The sequence below is a fragment of the Poecile atricapillus genome, chromosome 4 (genome assembly GCF_030490865.1).
Source record: "Poecile atricapillus isolate bPoeAtr1 chromosome 4, bPoeAtr1.hap1, whole genome shotgun sequence".
NCBI classification, from domain to species: Eukaryota; Metazoa; Chordata; class Aves; order Passeriformes; family Paridae; genus Poecile; species Poecile atricapillus.
The window spans coordinates 30,535,410-30,555,045 of record NC_081252.1 but is presented as its reverse complement, the minus strand read 5'-3'; the positions used below and the strand labels follow the sequence as shown (position 1 = coordinate 30,555,045).

General features: G+C 39.7%; 1 protein-coding gene across 1 annotated transcript in view; it reads right to left on the bottom strand.

Moving 5' to 3' along the window:
* Positions 1 to 2,168: 2,168 nt before the first annotated feature.
* The window catches only part of ENPEP (glutamyl aminopeptidase), a 34,140-nt gene continuing 16,672 nt past the window's right edge, over positions 2,169 to 19,636 (bottom strand). Inside the window, exons 7-20 of the mRNA XM_058838004.1 lie at positions 18,539 to 18,673; positions 14,387 to 14,452; positions 12,876 to 12,941; positions 11,499 to 11,650; positions 10,211 to 10,290; positions 8,446 to 8,573; positions 8,282 to 8,337; positions 7,347 to 7,497; positions 6,536 to 6,609; positions 6,337 to 6,438; positions 6,057 to 6,227; positions 4,175 to 4,315; positions 3,285 to 3,363; positions 2,169 to 3,035 (exon numbers count right to left, since the gene is read on the bottom strand). Of these exons, the coding sequence (XP_058693987.1) occupies positions 2,895 to 3,035; positions 3,285 to 3,363; positions 4,175 to 4,315; positions 6,057 to 6,227; positions 6,337 to 6,438; positions 6,536 to 6,609; positions 7,347 to 7,497; positions 8,282 to 8,337; positions 8,446 to 8,573; positions 10,211 to 10,290; positions 11,499 to 11,650; positions 12,876 to 12,941; positions 14,387 to 14,452; positions 18,539 to 18,673 (1,542 nt within the window). The 3' untranslated portion in view covers positions 2,169 to 2,894. The remainder of the gene's footprint in view (positions 3,036 to 3,284; positions 3,364 to 4,174; positions 4,316 to 6,056; positions 6,228 to 6,336; positions 6,439 to 6,535; positions 6,610 to 7,346; positions 7,498 to 8,281; positions 8,338 to 8,445; positions 8,574 to 10,210; positions 10,291 to 11,498; positions 11,651 to 12,875; positions 12,942 to 14,386; positions 14,453 to 18,538; positions 18,674 to 19,636) is intronic.

Below are 19,636 nucleotides of genomic sequence, written 5' to 3'. Positions count from 1 at the left end.
CCTGGTCCCACTTGGTGGTAGTAGGGGCTACATGTAACAAGGGATAAAAATATCTTAAAATAACTTCTTAATGTTGTACAATTCCCGTAACAGTCATACTTCTCTTTCTGCAGCAACTTGTGGCAGAAATGTGTGAATAATAAAATCAGTTATTTTTGCCAAAATTTCATTAAATCATGAGCTGTGTGCTTGGATATCTTCATATTGGTTTTGCAATGTTGGACATCATGGCCAGCTGAAATTAAAAACCTTCAATCAAAACATAGTGTACACAGAAAATTTTTCAGAGATGATTTTACTGTTGATAGTCACAGTGATACAATGTGCTGATGGCATTACTGTGTGATGCTACCTAACCTGTTTGTGACCTTGAAACCAAAAGAGTTTTTGTTTGGCTTCCACTCCTTCAGTTCATGAAAAGTGTAAAATAGGTGAGCTGTCATATGCTGTACTGAGCTGGCAGCTGCCCAAGGACAATCTGCTCCCTGTCTGCTGCTGTTAGTTTTGGGTGTGGGAAGCTGCTTCACTTTCACTGTTCTCTGCATGTGAATCTGAACCAGAAAAACTGGAAGGAACTGCCTGGCCCTTTGCCACCTCCTCACCTTGAAGAGCAGCTGGTCACTAGCTGTCACTAGCAAGTTGTAACCACTGTTAGTCAAAATCCTGCCATGTTTTGTTTGCAGAAGGAAAATGATATTTTCCTTTGACAGGGCTTGTGTTTTAACCCCAGCTGGCATCTCAGCCTCACACAGCCACTTGCTCACTCCGTTTGGGTGGGATGGGGAAGAGAATTGAGCATGTGAAAACAAAAAACCTCATGGGTTGAGACAAACATAGTTTCATAATTAAAGCAAAAGCTGTGGATACAAGTAAAGCTAAACAAGGAATTCCTTCACCACTTCCCATGAGCTGGCAGGTGTTCAGCCATCTCTATGAAAGCAGAACTCCATTACACATAATGGTTACTTGGGAGCACAAATGCCATCATTCTGAATGTCTCTACCTTTCTTCTCCCCTCCATCTTTGTATGCTGAGCATGATGCACTATGGTATGGAATATCCCCTGGGTGAGTTGGGATCAGCTGTCTCAGCTGTGTCCCCTCACAGTTTATGCACATTCAGTCTCCTCGCTGGTGGGGTGGTGTGAGAGGCAGAAAAGGCCCTGACACTGTAAGCACTGCTCAGCAGTAATGAAAACATCCCTGTTTTATAAACACTGTTTCCAGGACAAATGAAAAACATAGCCCACACCAGCTACTGCGAAGAAAATTAACTCTATCCCAGCCAAAACCAGCACAACAGGACAACTGACTTTGTCACTGGATTTATCTGGGCTTGTCACAGCTATTTGGGTGTCTGGAGAGAGGCCCAAAGCAGTACCAGCCTTGAATGAAGTGTGGAAATGGGGTAAAGTGTTTCCATCTGAGACTATATAAGTTGTTCTGGAGTCCTCTGGGCTGTACCAAGGCCCAGAGGCAAGCATGTAGCCTGTACCAAAATGTCTGTACCTTACAGTCATCTCCCCTTTGAACAGCACTGCAGGATGAAGGTACGAGAAGTGCTTTTTCATGCTTCTGTCGTCTGATCCAACTGCAGTTTCCCAACAGCTGTGCATGAAATCTCCCAGGGCTACCTCCTATGAGGTGCTCTGTGATCCTGCTCTCAGGATATCTGGACAGACATTGGCTCTAGATGGTTATGGTCTCTGCTCAGGAGACCAGGGAAAAGGCAAGGAGGTGCTCACATTTGCTGCTTGTCCAGTGTCAGGACACAGCACATGGAAATCTGTGAACTCCAAAGCCCCCCAGCTTCCAGCTTGGGAGAGACAGGCAGAGTAGCCCTAATGCTTTCTCCATCATCACAGGGGAAGAGCCGACTTGGGACTGAGAATTCTTTCTTTGCTGTCTGTTTTCCTGCAATAGACTCTGTTGCAGCAGTGGGACTCATCTGATCCCCCTGGGTGCATTTGCCATTTTTTCTGTGTTTTCTCAGAGGAGGTAATAGACTTCTCCCCCCTTGGAAGTCACTGGAGGTATTATGTACAGCACAGCTGAGCTATGTAACAGCTGTTTTTCTATAAACCAGGAAGTTTCATCACTTCATTAGAAAGAAACTGAGATTTCACATAGATTTTTTAATTTTATTTTTATATAAGAAAAGAAACAGTAAGTAAAGCATGTCTTGTTTGCAGTATTGGCTGCCACAAGTTCTCTTCTTTTTTTTTTTTTTTTCTTAAAGATTTAGAAATAAGACAAAAGTAACCAAGACAACCCCTACCCTAAACTACAGAATCCCACTTAATAACATTGAAAAAGAAGTTGATAAAATTGATCCCTTGTGTACCGGTAGTTAAACTTCAAAAATCAATTGAGAGGAAAGCTTAACTGGCCTTTCTGCAGTATCAGAAAGCAAATCTAAATCCCACACATAGAATTTTTACAGCTATAAATATAGGGGATGATTTTCAGACAATGTCAAAGCTATTGTTTAATTCCCTTTCCTTCAGGAGAAAACTCCTATGAGGTGCACTTGGAAAGGAATCCCTGAGTGTACTAGATATGCTTCTGTGTGAACCAAGAAGTAGCTTTGCAGAGTGGTGTGCATAAGGAGTAAGACCAGAGTGATCAGCAAGGACTCCAGTTCTGCCACCGCTTCTGCTTTGAGTGACTTTAAACCTTTGTCCTGTTTGTTCAGGCAAATTCAGCTCTCAACATACAAAGATATTCCTGCTAAACCACTACACAAACATTGCTCTGGCAGTGGTCTCCTGAGTGTTTTTAGAAAAAAATGTTAGGTCTTAGTCCTCTAAGGTATCTAGGTGAGAAATCCATATTGCTAAACATCTCTCAAGATCTGAGTGCCTGATCTTTTTCACAAAGTAAGACTTTGAAGCCTTACTGTGCTTTCAGCCATGTTTCTATTTCCTCCTTATTTTCTTTTAGCCATTCAATGTTGCTCTTCACTTGCTCCAGTGACTGACTCCTGGGCATTTCTCCTGCCCCAGCATTAGGATATTTTTCAAAGAAATTTTCCATCTGGAAAAGATAAAAAGAATTGATGTGAAATAAAGAATGCTGCTATTGGGCAAGCAGCTTTTTACAAAGACATGGCTAGGGGTAATTCTGACTGGGAGAGATCAATAAGCTCAAGATAGTAGCACTGGAATAGTTTTACAGTTAACTCCTGCTGGTTTAAGCATTTAGAGGACAAAAAAATTACATTTCCTGGCCAGAAGATTGTTAAATATATTTGACTTAAACCCAAGAGAATGGATATCACCATACCTGCCAAAGCTGGAGCTCAGTGTTGAAAGTTTGGGTAATAGTTACTATTCGACCAAGGGTTCTGTCATTTATAGTGAATCTAGAAAAACAATTTAATAAATTATGTTTGATGTAAATCCATAATTATCTGAAGCTTAAACTTTTTTTGTATTACAATAATGCAGATACACTCAAATTTCAGCATTTTTTGAAACAATTGAAGAATAGCTTCCCTACATAATATCTGAGCTGTTCTTAAATATATTTACTAATGGAGTGAACTCTTATGGTGGAATAATTTTTTAAAAAGTAATTACTGATCGTCTCAGGATGGAAGTTAGGAGTATTGCTGCTTGGCAATTCAAAAACTGTCCAGCTCACAGCTCTAGGCTTGCAGGTGTTCTTTCCTTCTGTACCCTCACCAAGTACTTAGAAAGGAGATGGAAGGAGAGAGAATACTCGATACTTAAATACTGATGAGAAAAGCTAAAAGGTTTGCTATAACTTCCACTGCTCATCTGTATGTCAGCTAGTTGCTGTTACCATTAGAATAAAATTTAAAATAATAATAAAAAAATATACTCTGTCATCTTGGTCACTTGATGAAATCAGTCACAAGAGCAGAGACTAGATTCAATAATTTCCATGCTATAACCGGATTTCTGTGGCTTTGGTAAAACTTTCTCTCCTTGATCACCATTTACTGGTAGTGATCATTTAGGGAAAGAATGGTTTTCAAGTTAGCAACAAAGTACTTTTTCCACAGCAAATGGAAATAATTGTGTTGAATAAGCTTTCAGTTTTCCTTATGCAAAGGCCAGTGATTATAGCTGTACAATGAAAACACAGAAAAACATGGCATGTAACAAGATTTACAGGTGGATGTAGTTTCCATAAGTTCATTAGAGTACCTGTCAACTAAGTACTCCCAGTTCAGTCGTATCCAGTCCCAGGCCATTGTTTTCCCATAGGTGTTATATGAGATGTATCTCAGGACTGTGAACACATCTTGGCTTTTGATGAGGCTGGTGTTGTAAATATATTTCAGATACCTAAGGGAAAAGCCATAGGAATTGATGACAGCCATTTCCAAACAGGAGCATTATTCTTTTCCTACAGCATTTTAAAGGTAAAGCACACAGATCTAAAACATAACTGTGTCAAGAGATAATTGTATTGAAAGAAATTGTAGTTAGGAATCTCTAGAAGAGTAGGTAGAGTTTATGTCTCTACTTCAAAATAGCCAAATGCTATTATTATTCCTATATTTTAATGCAGTAGAGAAAACAAGACTGGATCAGTTAGTAGTTCAGCCAAGCATCAAAAAAATAGTAGTCCAGACTTTAAAGATCTTACAGGGACCATGAATGCTTGCTCACATTGACATCTGTTCTGTTTGGAAAATTTTATCTGTACAAAATTAAAATTAATTTGGGCAGAGCATGCCTGCACGTGCTGTAGTTACACTTCAAGTTATGGCACAGATAGTTTTGACTGACAGGGTGAAGCAGGCATGTTTGCAGGGAGGTGAGTAGCATGGTCATGGATTCACAGCAGCAGCTGTAGAAGAACACCCATTCAAGCTCTTGTGCATTTGGATTAAGGATTGTCTTCTTTTTCCCTGTATGTAATGGACAATTTTGTCCAATCTGTTTGCCCTCCTTGCTTGTTATTTTAATACTAAACTAAGAGGCAAGCTTTCTCTGCTTTAGAAGGGATTTTTTTATTTTCTACAAATATAGGCTGACCTAGCTAATTAATTCATGTCTTAATCATGTCAGCCATTAGCTATTTAATGGCTTTAGATTATGACTGTTGTGGTCACAAGAATTTAGGAATGCAGCTGCTTCATACCATTATTTCAATTACTCTAATTCTTATATTTACTCTTCCTGAATTTCCTACACTTCCTTGTTTCACCTCCTTTAAATTTGTTATATAACCATGTTATGATATTTAGATAGGGCATCAATATAATGGTAAATGTCCCTGGTGTAGATGTTTGCTTGCATGAGTGCTACATGATACAACAACATGCAAAGTTATCTGATAAGCCTAAAGTAGCTGATGTGCCTATGCAGGGTGACAGCCTGGTGAGATACCTGCCCAGTTTGACAGTCTGCTGGACCAGTCTGGGGCAGTATCCAGACTCCTCATCATTGTCATGGCGGCATGAATTCAACAGTTTTGGTTCTAGCTTGAGTACTTCTGCACAGCACCTCAGGGAGCATTGCAAGTTCTCATGGATGCCTTCCTAGGGCTGTTAATAACAATCGCTCAAGGTTGTTTGCCTAATTTTAGCTAGTTAGAAGGTAGACATCTAGACTAAACAAACTGGAGCCAATGGAGGCTAAGTGACAACACCCAAAAGCATTTATTTCCATTGATTTTAAGCCCCTATCCTGGCCTAGGATAAGCAGTGCTTTGTAGGTCTGGCCTCTCTTCACTGATTAAAGAGGAAATGGATGACTAATTTACTTCTGATGCTTAACTATTAAGCAGCTAAAATTGCATAGGGTGAATGCACTTTTGGAAGAACTAAAGGTTGTTGATTGTGTGAAGCAACTACCACGTCTTCAATATCTTTTCACTAAAAGAACAAGGCTTTCTTCCTGCTGTAGTACAGTCTCAGAGGAGCATGTTAGATTTAGATAACTGGTCTTGCAAATGTGTTGCATTCCTCATGCTGTAATCTGACCAAAATGAAAGCACAGAAGAGAGGAAAAAGGGAATGAGCAAACAGTGACCAGTTGCTTCTGTAGAAAAAGAGAAATCTCTGTGTGTTTAAATCACCTGTCCAAAAGGGTGATGTTCCTCACTGATGCCAGGCCATATAGCAGCTTTTCTTTTTCTTGGGCTAATGTAGTTTTTTGGTATTCTTTGAACATGTGATTCCATGATGTCTCATTGCCTGAGTTCTGCATCCCATAGCGATATACTATGAGTCGGAGATTTGCAGCAATACTAAAATAAAGAAACAGTAGTTAAATATTCCTCTCCTTTTCCTGCTTGAGATCAGTGACCCAGTCACATGCTGCGTTCTTCACAAACCACAAAAGATGTGAGCACTCACGTTTCTCCTTGTAACCATCTATCAAAGAGTTCAGAAGCGTTGCGCAAAGATTCTTCGTCATTCATACTGCAGGCAAAGTCTAGAAGAGATGCACGAAGAAGCCTTGGAAGGAGAGAGAGGGAGAGAGATAGTTTCCTACTGCTAACTATTCTTTGAATGCATCAATAACATGAAAAGGAAAAAATAAAGATTGTCCCACCTCTGCAAATGGTCTCCAGAATCTTCCCAGCCCAATTGATCCACAGCTGGCTTTACCAGATTGCTAAAATACCTCTGAGGTAGAAAAAGGGTGTTGGTTACACGTGTAGATTTCTTTAAATAATAATATATTTAATTTCATAGTTTATTCTCCTTCATTTTTTTTCAGAACTAGCATCTCTTGAATGAAAAGTAACATGAACAGGCACACACAAAATCTTTCCAGCATGCCAAGTCTGAATGCTTGCAATACTGATGTGCAGATGGGAAAAAGCCAACCTGCTTTTCTCCAACCTTGTCTGTGCTCCCAGATGAAGGCTGGGGTCCAGCAAGGACACACTGCCACAGCTACTTTCCAGAGATGATAGGGAGTTCAGGACATACTTTAGTGACCATTAAATCATGTTCAGTATTTTAGGTCAACTAAAAAACCTACTCACTGCCACATAGATATGCAGCCATCCTTTTTGCTGAGGACAGGTGTCTGAGATTTTGTTGCCTTTCTTTATTGAAGGTTGGACAGCCTTGAATAATAAATATTTGTAACATGCCTTACAGTGACAGATTATAAGAATAATTAGGGGTAATTTCTCCACGTGCATGGTCCTGAAAGCAGAATCCAAATAATTCAGATACCACTACTACGCATTGTTTAGAGGGGTTTTTTTTTAAGACACCAGTAATGAAAAGTAAATGTTAACAGTTCAGCAATGCTGAAAATCACTTGAACGTCAGTATTATTCTTGTTAGAGATTCTGAATTATCAGATTCAGTGGTCCCAAGCTGGATTGGCTTTTATTTTGCTTCATCACCTGAAACACGGGATAGAGATTTTTATCATCTTCAAGCATGTTTGCAAGGTAAGTTACAGCTGATACAGCTCTATTCCAAGGTAAATATTCTGTTTCATTTCTTAGGTATTTTGTGAGTTCCAGGGCAACAGAGTAATTCACAAGTCCAGGTCTGTGAAAGGAGAAAACGTAACTTCTGTTATTTTAATGAATTTGAAGAACTTGCTTCTTCAAAGATATTAGATTTACTTTAGGAGGCCTGAAATAGTAAAGTTTTTGAGGGGCAAAGTAGTCTGGAATGTAACTTGGAAGGTGTTCTCCAAAGAGATAACCAAGGATCACTGTTGATCCATGCCTAACCATAGGAGTTGTGCCACTGTGAGAATACTGCTAGCATTGTGCAACAGCCCAGTGTGCCTAGAAGTAGGCAGCCCTTAACTGACTACATTAATATTACAAAAAGGAAAGGAATTGCTAGTTGGAGACATCCTGAAAGGCTGAGGAGATAGACTGAGAGGCTGTTACAGACGCCTAAAATTTATCTGTGTCATCATGGCTGGACACAAGATCTAGAAGTTTCCCATCAAGTTTCTAAACAAACTACTATGGTATGCATTGTAGGCATGTCTCTGCTTTTCTGGATACCTAAATTCCTCTGGAGTGCATCTATTATTGTTAATTGTATGGAGAAAACACTCCTTTCTAAGACCTGCGCCTTTAAAGCCTTTCTTCTTGCCGTGATACTGAAAGGGAGAATTTCTCTTGATTGCATTGGTAATGCAAGTTGACAATGCATAAAGGCAGCCCTTTTGGAGGACAAGATAAAGCAACAAAGATTTAAAGCTCGTACCAAAGTCAGAAAATTTCTTTCAACCACATGGGTTGTGTGAATTCTAATTATTAGGCAACAGAAAGTGAAAAACTTGTCTTGAAGTCTCTGCAGAGAATTCATTTACCTTGCTAAAGAAAAGGCATCATCCAAAATCCCTGTGCGATCAGCAGCTGAAAAACTCTGTATGAAAAGAGGAAAAGAGGGTACAGATTATTTGCAGAAAAACCCCAGCCTCTACAGACCTCTTAGAAGAGACCCACCAGACAAGTTAGACATTACAACACTCACTGTGTGGTTTTGGAGCAGAAGACTGCTTAGCGTGGCCCAGTTTTGACTATCATAATTCACCCGAAAGAATCCAATGTGGTCTGGATTAACTTTCACAAAAGTATCAGAAGTACCTTCTATTGTAATTCCTACGAAACAAAGAGTGATCAGTTTGTGCACCTTATGTGATGCAGAATTCACCGGAGATTCCTGGACTCCAAAAGGATTATTTGGTTTTAATGGATATCAAAATAAGGTCCAAATCTTAATTTCATTTATGTCTTTATTATTTCTAAATGGCTCTGAGTAAAAAAGAGTTATTATGGATTTTGATGAATGCCAGCACTTACTTGTCTTAGAACAATGAATCATGGTAATTACTTGGGCTAGTTAGTTCGTTAAATTTGAAATGGAGATCATTGTGAGTAGAGTGAGGATGGTGAGATTTAGTGTCATTGTAAGAAGTAAAGAATGGCAAAGAAGCAGTTCTTGAAAATATATATTTTTAAACATTTTTCATCCTCATGTGCACTATTAAAGTTCATATACTTTATCCTCCATTAGTTTAATTTTTCAGTTTGTTTCAACTAACTTGAACTTTTCTTTCCTGTACTCTTCTTTGATTCTTTTTTTGAAGCTATTGAGAAACGATTTACAGAATAGGCTGAGACTTCATGCAAGCACTCATGTTAAAGGAGTTTCCCGTTCAAAATGAATACTTGAAAAATGTTCCTTTCTCAGAAGCTTGACCTGGTCCAGTTGGCAATGCTACTTATGATTTTTTTTCTATTTCCATTGAAAACAGTGGTCTTCAATCTGTGGTTTGAGGGTGGCTGCAAAGCACATTTCTGTTTGGATGATACATACAAAGTATTTCTAAAGGGATTTTTCCCTACAGTTGGTGTTTGCCATGGAAGACAGAAATTTTATGGATGTAAAAGTAAGCATCTAATCAAGACTTTGCAGGCCTTGTGAAGTTAATAGCCCCTTTCACCCCTCATATCATGTGGAAATCAGAGAAAGAAAATTTCTTTGTGTTGACTTCTGACTTGTATCATGACATAAGATTTTTTTTGTTTGCTTTTGCAGGGATACTAAAAGAAACCAGGTTAAAAAAACCCCAGAACAAAAGAAAAATTGTATTTAGAATAAGTAACAAACAAGTACAAGAAAAGATGACCCAATTGTAATATTTCTGAAATTTAATGGGATGTAATTTAAAATCTGAAAAAAGTCAGTAATTTTTCCCCACAGTTTTGTCTACTGGAAGTGTAAAACAAGAAATTCAGATTTGACTGCATAATAGAACAATGATCCAAAAAAAAAGCATGTAGGAATTTTCTCAGTTCTGAAATCAGCATTAGAAAAGGTGATTAATCATTTGTAGTTCTTTTTCTTTAATTGAACGTGAATTACCAGTTGACCATGCCAGAAGCATTCATCAGCCTCCCACTTCTCTTTTCTTGGGCTGGACAATAGCCATATCTAAGCCAAATTTATTTTAGTGCATTATAATTAAGAGTATGCATGGATGTTTCCTTGAATAGGACTATTTAAACAGATGCTTAGGAACCACTGAAACTGAGCCTAAATTGACATAACATTTGTACAGGGGAAATAGTAATCTTATCACTGCAGCTACTAGTAACTGCACTACAAACGAGCTGGGTGCTAGCTCCGAGATCTGAAAGCTGGAAAGTATGAAAGTTCATTCTCTGCTCTGTTTTTTTGTAAATGACATTGAAAAGTTTTATCCATTCATTACCCTTAAAAAGAAGATGTTTACCTCTAGAATCTGATGCGTTGTAGAAAGTATAACCTGATGAATCACCACGCTTCCATTTGACTGGTATATTCCATTTATAACTGAAATTATGTAGAGGGAAAGAAAATCAAATTACATTTGAAGCCAAATGGTAAAAAAAAAAAAAAACCAACCCTCCAATATGTCTTTATTTGTTTATTTTAGTGCTTACATCTTGTTTTATGAAGCCAACTTTTACTTATGAACATATACATTTACTGAATAATATGTCAGGCAATATTCTAGCAGGATACAAAGGAATTAATTTAGTAAAAGATGACTGTATGTGAATAATTTGTGTCAGTGCTAATGTCATGTGTTTAGGGCTTTGTGCAGACACTAGTTAATCTTTGCAATGCTGACCTGAAATAAATGGTTAAGTATTACAGAAGTTTTTTACAGATTGAAAAAGTGAAATGGTTTAAGCAACCACTGCAATACAGTTACTAGGACCTCTTGCCTTTTTCAGCCTAATCTTCTTCTTCAAGACAACCCTAATTCCTTCATTATAAAACCCTGGGAGGCAAACGCAACCTTACCTCTTGTTTCTCAGCTCCTTGAATACCTTTATTGTGTAGGTGTAGATTCCTCAGTCCAAGGCATTCCCAGGACAAAAATGAGAAATTTGGGCAAGAATAGAGCCATGGCACAGCACAACCAAGACTGTGACCAGGCAATGAAGTACATGGGACAGCAGAGCACGCTGGAAGTGTAACGTCAGCCACCTGCAGAGGGCTGCTAAAAGTATTAAGCCCTTCTGAGCAGTCAGCTGCTGTTCTGTGTTAGTATATTATAGTTCATCCCAGAGAGACTTCCCCTTGGTGGCAAATGCTATAGGAAAACATATGTCATCTTTATAACCCTGGGTGAAGTAAATGGTCAGTAACTTTCAGGAAATAAAAAAAAAATAAAAATAATGCTATGGTATCTCCTCCTACCTGCAGGAAGAAAGATTTATTATTTTGTATCTCCTAAACAAAATATCTTAACAGATTTATACACTTCTAGTTTTACTAGTTCTTTTATGGAGCTTACTGTGATGGAATTTAGAGAGCTATTGTGTTTCCCAGGAGAAAACCCATATAGGTTTTTGGGTTTTTGTTTGTTTATTTGTGGTTCAGTTTTGGTTTTTGGGGGTTTTTTTTGTTTGTTTTTTGTTCATTTGTGGTTTTTTGTTTTGGTTTGGTTTTTTTAAACTTGTTTTTGTAAATGAGGTACATTTTACTTAGTTTCTACCTGGTTTGAATCAATATTTGCAATGGCAACTTACCCAAGATCAGAAGGAGGATGAGAAGCATTTGCTTTGGGATCCAAAAGAAAACGTTTCTGTATGAATACTGAATTATCTCCCATCTCCAAAACAGGGTAGCCCATCTGCCCAGTCCATGTGTCCATGACTTCCTTCACAGGTTTATTACTTGCCTATGAATGATGGAAGAAGGTTGCAGTGAAAACGGAAATTCAGTCCTAAGAGGAAAGAAAGTAACTCTGGTACTAAGAAAAAGAAGAGCAGAAAGCAGCAGAGGAAAGAGCATGTTCAGAACAAAAAAATCCTCCATTAAATCCTTTTAAGGTGCTTGTCATTGAAGAAAAAGAATATTTGGAAACTTGAACACCCACAGAAGAACTGAGAAACCTGTAGGCAGGAGACTGGCCAGTAACATGAACAAGAAATACAGAGGAACCTTTGAGGCCCCTTGCTCTAAGATCTCTCAGTTTTTTTCTGACAGAAAAACTGAATAGAAAGGACACAGGGGGATTTTTAAAGCCAGAAGCCTCCTTGCAGTGTGTCCTGTTTTGAGTGTGAAGGAAGAGCCAGTATTAACCACCAGCTGCACCAATGTAAAATTTGATTCATTCTGTGAACCCTGAACACCTGTCCCAGTAACTGGAGCTGGAAAAAAACTGTCACAACCTCCCCAGGATGCCACTTGTGAGGGAAGTGAGCTAGGGTCACTTGTAGTGTTTCCTTCTCCAGATGAGGTAAATGACGTGAAGATGCAAAGCACTAGAGAGAGAGAAAGAAGGAAGTTCTGCTGAGTAGGAAGAAGTCTGGGACCACGGAGAAGATCAGAACTGGAAAAGAGACACAAAAGCACAATTTAGGCTGTGTGCATGTCCTCAGTGTTAGAAGAAAAGGAAATAATATCAGAGAACAACCTAACAGTATGCAAGTGTAATGGGACGTAATGGGATAGATGGAAAAAAATTGTCCAGCCTCAAGGAAGAGGAAAGATCTGTGGTGGCACAGATGACTCAGAAGCTAGAAACAGGAGATAAGCACCAAAATTATTTGGGAATTGATACTACTGAGAGATGTCAGACACCTAAATCTGGATAGAGAGAAGAGACAGTATGGGGTGCATGTGTGTGATGGATGAGAGGTATTTTCACACATGAAATGAGTTTGCATTGCAGGGGGAATGCTTCAGTTGCAAGTAACAAAAATGTTAGCAAGGCCTCTGTTCTTGTTCCTTATTCCACTCCTACAGCCTTATGCAAAAAAAAAAAAAAAAAAGAAATGGAGGCTGCCTGTGATCTCCCATTGACAGAAGAGCTACAGAATATTAAAAGTCTGAGAAACTGAAATCAGTGGGTGAGGTATGAAACATTTATTAGGAAGGGTTTGGGTGGATGCAAAACATACCTCTTCCAGAGCTTCCCAAAATTGTTGTGTCTTGGCATTCTGGAAATGGTGTTTTTTCAAATACGCCTAGAGAGAGATAGAAGACTGTGAAAATACTACCAGTGTTTCTTCTTTACCTATGAAAACAATACACATATTCAGTTGTACAGGGATGCAGAGAATACCTATCAGTTGCACAGAGTACTGAGATACATGGGTACTGTGAGTACTGTGAGTGGGAAATTGAATGGATCAGTATTCAGCTGATGAAATTCCTTTGCTATCCAATGCATCCCATAACACCAAAAGCCAGCATTTTCCAGAGTGACTTGTTAGTAAGAAATAAATTTGTACTTGAAGAGTTCTTTGTGTTTTGTTTAAAACAAACAACACCACTATACCCTGTTGCAAATTTCTGACAAATGTAAGAGGCTGCTTAGCAGGAGGAAGATATTTCATAAGATTTCGCTGCCTGTGGACTCAGAGTGGAAGCAGGAAAGTCTAGTCACCCCTCGGTTTTGATCAAAACGATTGCTACAAGGAGTAATGGTATTGAGTGAAGAGTTTGCAACGCCTAAACCTTATTTCCATCCTACGTCTTGCCTGGCTGCTTGGCGGGTGTTTTCCTCCCACGCCACCTGCTCCTGGTGGTGTTCAGTCAGTAGATGGTGCTGTTTGTTTCGCTGTTGGCCACAGCTGCCTACGTTAGTGCTCTTGAAGGCTCTCAGCAGAAGGGAGGGGTTAGGTTCTTGGGGACGAGGTGGCTGTATTTTCCCATCTTGAGTAACCCTTCTGATTATATGAGTATATGAAAAGGGGAAGAACAGGAACATACAACTGTCTTGTAGCAGCCCATAAATGTGCTCTTCAAGAGAGAGGGAAGTAAGAGCAAATGTGGTAAGCCTGCGCTGTAACTGATAAACATTAGTACCAATGTCTGTTCAGACTAAAGGACAGATAACCTTTCTCCTTCTGGGACAGCTCCTTTCTCACATTTTGTCATTTTGTAGCACCACGTTTTCCCTCCACAAGAAAAGACTATGAAAGGTGCAATGTATCCCTTTTCTTCTTTCTATTACCTTGACCCAGCCCTTGATTTTCTAAAGCTGGGTGTCCCTGTATCAGGGCACGGATGAGTTTATGCCTCTAAGAGTGTCCCTACATAGCAGCCCTGTGTGGGTTGGAGGATCCTGGCCATAGGAAGCTGCAGACACACTTTACAGCGGAATGAGGGGATCCCAGCTGACAACAGCATAACAGTGGGGTAGAGTAGTTTTTTCCATTAAAAACTGTCAGGAATTTAGCTCCTCACTGTCCGGCTATCAAATCTTTATGCAGTTCACATTCCTGCTTCTGTGGGAGCATGGAATTTCTTCCTCTCCATGTTGTCAACTCAGTACTTTAATGCACTAAGTAATTTTAGTATTTAGTACCAATACCAGGATCTCTGATACTCCCTTTTTGAACAATGGCTTTGCTACTGTCACATGAAGATGGGCTGTATGTCTGGTGGGTTTTGGTGCCGCCTTTACCTGACAGCCTTTTTGGAAGAGCTCTGGTGTAATCCAGTCTTGAATCATTCTGAGGATTGATGCACCCTGAGGACAAATGAAAAAGGGAGAAGGTCAATCCACACTGCTCTGATTTCCATTCATCTAAAAGGCAACACAGGAATGAGTGTTTTGTAAGGAAAAAATATAAATCATCCATCAGATGAAGAAGTGTTTTTTCTACTTCCTTTGTGGAATGGCATGCCTACCTCGTGGAGCTTAAATCTGGATCTAAAAATCTTTAGTTGTGATCAGACACTTGTTCCTATGTTCAGCTTCTGAGCCCTGCTGCTGCAGGTTACTGTCCTGCCAGTCTACCAGTTTGTGTGAGCAGGGCTCCCTGTTTCGTGTTGAACAGGACAGGGGTGAGGGCAGCCGGGGACTACCCCTGTCAGGGGAACAGCCTGAGAGGGGCAACGACTCCAGATCAACACACAGCAGGAAGGGAACTCTAAAAATGCTGCACGTCTGGGGCTTTACAGGTTGGGTATTCCATCTCAAGATGAGGAATGAGATTTGCTGAGGACTAGTGTAAGAGCTCTGGCCTCTGAAGCAGGGTAGAATTGGGACCCGAGAAGTTACTAACTTAGGCATCACAGAAAAAAAACCTAAACAATCTTTGAAAGAAGAAAGAAACAAGAGGAAGACAGGAGGGAGAAGTAGAAAAGCAATGTGTAACAAAGAACAGGGTGTACAAAAAATGATGAAGAAAAAGAAGGAGTGCAAACTCAATCTAAGATGCGAATACAATTTTAGGATTAGCATGTTTTCATTTTCTGAGTGAAATCAAGGGGCAGTTCAGAGCCTAATACTATGAATGGCTTAAAAATCCAGTTGTCCTATGAAAACAAGAATATTATCTGAATTCTCAGTAAATCCTGTTTCCTCTATTTATGTGTCTGAGAATAATGACTAGATGAGTCATGGCAGAGGGACTGTTTGAACAGATATGCCTCAACGTGCTTTCCAGGCTATTGTTGGAGAGTCAAGGTGGTCAGCAGATGACTGTTTTCTGCTACAGAAATCTGTATCGGGAAAGTGTTTGCCATGGAATATGTTCAAAACCAATTCAGTACATTTAGAACAAATATCCATTAGTGACAATCATAAGGCTGCTTAATAATCAGTGGTGATCATAAGGCCATGAGTATGCAGCAGGGAACCTCAGGTCCTCAGCTTTGTCACTCAGCTACTTCTTACCACCTGTATCGCCTCTCATAAACCATCCCCTCCCATTCATATTAAAAGCCAAAGTAGAAATACACACTTATACATGCATTTGGTAACTGTGGAGACTTCTTTAAATTTTAATGTATAGTTAGTCACTTTTACCATCTACTATAATTTTTCAGTCTCTTCCCCCCTCTCTTGTCATTCCTCTGTACTCCATGAAGGAGTGTGTTTGAGAAAAACTCATCCTAACAAAAATCACTGAATATAGGAATGCCAGTATTTTAATAACTGTCTTTTCTTACAACTGTTTGGGGAGGCTCAGGAAAGTGACTTTAATTTGACTAGCTGATGTTCTCTGATGGTGATATAGGGGGAGTCTTTTATCAACACCCACATAATTTCATAGTAATTGCCAAGTATGTGACAAGATTTGTTTGTGGCAGAAATGTGGAAGATGAATCCTAAACTTCTGTAGCTGGGAATTTCCAAAAATGTGAGGATCCAAGAGCAAATTTCTAACAGATCTTATTTAAGACAAAAAAAAAATCACTGTTACTTTAATAAAACCTTTCAAAATAAAAGAGAAGATTAAACTGGGAAAGAGATGAGATGCAAATACTTTTCAAAGCAGATTAAAACAATTATGTACATTAATTGTTTACTCACTCACCAGCTCTATTCTAGTAGAGCTTTCCTAGGCATATAATGCCCTACCAATCACCCAGCAGTTAGAGGATTTTGTACAGAACACACTGCAATGACTCCATAGACCCTTAGGCAATTCATTAGGGTTCTAGTATTGGATAAGCTCTCTGGTTGTTCTGGTAAGACTAACAGAGAGCATTCCAAATTATGCTTTATTTGTTTAGTGATGAATATTATCATGAGAAGATTGTTTTTAAAAGAAAAATGCAAAAGAGAAGCCAAAATAAAGCCAAAAAGAAACAAGCTAATTTTATCATGCATTTATATATAAATACCAACAGTAATTTGAGCTAAATCTATGCAAAGACTTTCTCTTTCAAGCCAAATTATAACCCAAGTCAAATTATATCCCAAGCAAACTGTTCCCAAACAATGCACAAGTCCTCAAGTGTTTTTGCTTAAAAAAATGAGTTCATGTAGCAATTATCTAGGCACAAACAGATGAGTAAAAGCTAGGATTTTTTTCTCTATTGTTTTTGCAGACCCTGCAAAAGTATGTCTTTTGCTTAGCTCACCACTAAAATACATCTTGATCCAGAGTATTTGATTTAGTTCTGTATATTTCATGCCTTTTGTTTTTGATTTAAAAACAGTGTTACACAATGCAGGTTTTTACATGGTTTATGGTTTGACTGTGAGGCATTTATGATGCAATAAATCCTGGTTGTATTGTTGGATAGAGGATTTAACAATTGAAAACAGAAAACTGATAGAAATGGATGGATCAAGTCTAGCTAATAAAAGTAGCATCTACAGTTACTTCAGCACAGCTAAAGCTAAAGTCAATGCAATACTTTATGTTTAGCTGATAACGAGAGCTTGGAGGGGAAGCAACAAGCAGTATTTAATAATGGTGGATTTTGTGGGTTCAGCGGAAGCATGTTATGGCATCAGATAGGGAACATTGACAGAGTCATACAAGAAGGTGCCAATAAAAACATGGCATATCAGGTTCAGAAGCAGCAAGGGAGATGGCTGGTAGAGGAGAAGAATGACAGGGGTGTTTCCTCCTGTGCTTCTTTGGGCTTGTCTCTTGATGCACCACAGAAAACAACTGGAGGAAACAGTGTTGTTGGGGCTCTTCAGTGAAGAGACTCCCTGATTGGATGTGGGGGGACACCTGCTTTGTTGCATGTCTAAGGCTTGTCTAAGGACAAAGTGGCTTTGGCTACATCCAATATGGAGGGAGACAAGCTGGCCTCAGCCTCCCAGGCTGGGTCTTCAAAGTGATGATCCTCAGCTGGTGGTGAACCAGGCTGCAGGTGTCCCTCACACTCTGGACCTCGCAGCACTTTCCCACACGCACGGAGCTCCAGGCTGCCGCCCCACATGGCAAGTGCTACCAGAGACCGTGGGCTCCCCAAGGCCTCTGTGTGCCCTGGTCACAACAGTGCTTGGATCACTCCAGCATTCCAGTATCTCTCTGCTCAGGCAGACCCAAGGTATTCTTCCAACTAGCTCCTTAGGGAGTCTTTATAGGCACAGGTCCTCACTGTCACTGATTGGGATGGGATGAGCAAAAATCTTATCAAATACTAAATGGAGTGTCTGCTACCACCTCCTGAGCTTCAGACTATTATACTCCAATGCACTCCTGAGCTCCACTTTCACTTCAACTTTCAGTGAAATGCCGAGCTAACCTATCTCCCAATTTAGGCCAATGCCAGTAGAAACTGGTGTAACCCATCTTTGCTAAGGTTTTTTGGGTGGCTGAGATACTGTGAGCAACTTGAGATAAAAAGTCACTTTCCTGTTTTCACTGCTTGGTTCTCTGCCTTGCTTCCTCAAAACAGAAGTTATATTGGCCTGCAAGTGTGATGGAGAAGTGACAGAGAGGATACCTGGATGTCTGCCCTTGCCTTCTCTGCCCTTGCGTTAGTTTATGAGACTTGACATAACTGGGTTGCATCAGCAGGAGGTGGTGGGAGAGGGATGTGCTTTGTACCTGCTTTAGTTTAATTTTAAACCCAACCCTCTAGTGGCAGAGGCTGGTGACACTGTGCTTTGCCTGCATCACTGCATGTCGTGAGCAGGCCTGAGTGCTGTGCAGTGGCTGATGAGGCTCTGGCCGCACTGCTCCTCTCGCAGCTGCTTTTAACTGCATCGTCACTGACAGCAGCTGGGAATGACCCAGAACAAAGACCTGCACAGACACAGCTCAAGTGAAATTAGGAGTCCTGATAATGAGCACTTTCATCGTCTCTCCAAAGCTGCCACTTCCTTTGCATCCAAAGCCACAACAGGAGAATATCCTACCTTACTGTAAGATATCCCATCAAACACAGAGGTGATTTCAGCTGGAGATGACACATCGGCTACAATTGGGTGAGAAGACAGCAAAGAGTCATCTTTCAGCACAGGAAGCACATCCTCAATTAAAACCTGTTCAAGCTGAGAAAGAGAAGACGTTAGAATGGAAACAAAGGCAGGAGTATATGCCTACTTCTCAAATAAATAGTTTGAACTTCAGCTTCTCTAGACAATTTGAAATAGAATAAAATTTCATGCCCTCTAAAGAAGGACTTGAAAGCTCTTCTTTTACATCTGACAGGGGATGGATACAATTTCTCCTTAACTCAGATAAATTGTCTTTTGCAGATCCTGTTTTCCTGTGTGTATCATAACACAGACACCCCCATCCTACCCCCACCTTGCCCCAGTAGGTAAAAAGAATAGCCTGTGTTACCAATTTCAGAAGTGTGACAATGTTTATAAAGCATGGTTTCCTCTTGCAAAAGAAGAGCTGGGTAGGAAGGGAGGGAGGGAAGAAGGAGGAAGGGCTCCCCATCCCAAGCTTATAATGTTTTTTTAAAATTGATTTGAATATTTAAAAAAAAAAAAAAAGATTAGGTAGCCAGCAGTCAAAATCCCCTTATTTCCTAATCAATATTGACCAAAAAAGACTGAAATTTAATTTAGCTTTCCTCTTCTAATACTCACTAGATTAAAATTGAAATGTCTTAGATTAACATAGTATCTAGATAAAAAAGGTCTTTTAAATTTTAAACTCAGTAATTAGAATTTTTTTGACATAGTTGGGACAACAGATCTACTTTAAAGCGTAAAAGAGACCCAGGGAATGATTTTGTTCTTAGCCTCTCCACAGGGAGACAGGTAGGGAAAGCAGCAAGTAGGCACCGCTTCTAAAGTCACTAGGCTCAGGAGATAGTAGATTTCAACAAGTTCAACTTATGCAAAACCTACTCTGCTCCCTTCCACTGGCATATGTTGTGTATGTCTTATCACCCAGAATCTCATTACACCTAGCCAGCTGTGGAAAATATGCATGCTATGTGCCATCACATCTGTTTGGGAGGGGAGGAAGGAAGTAGCAAGAAAACTCCCTTTATTCAC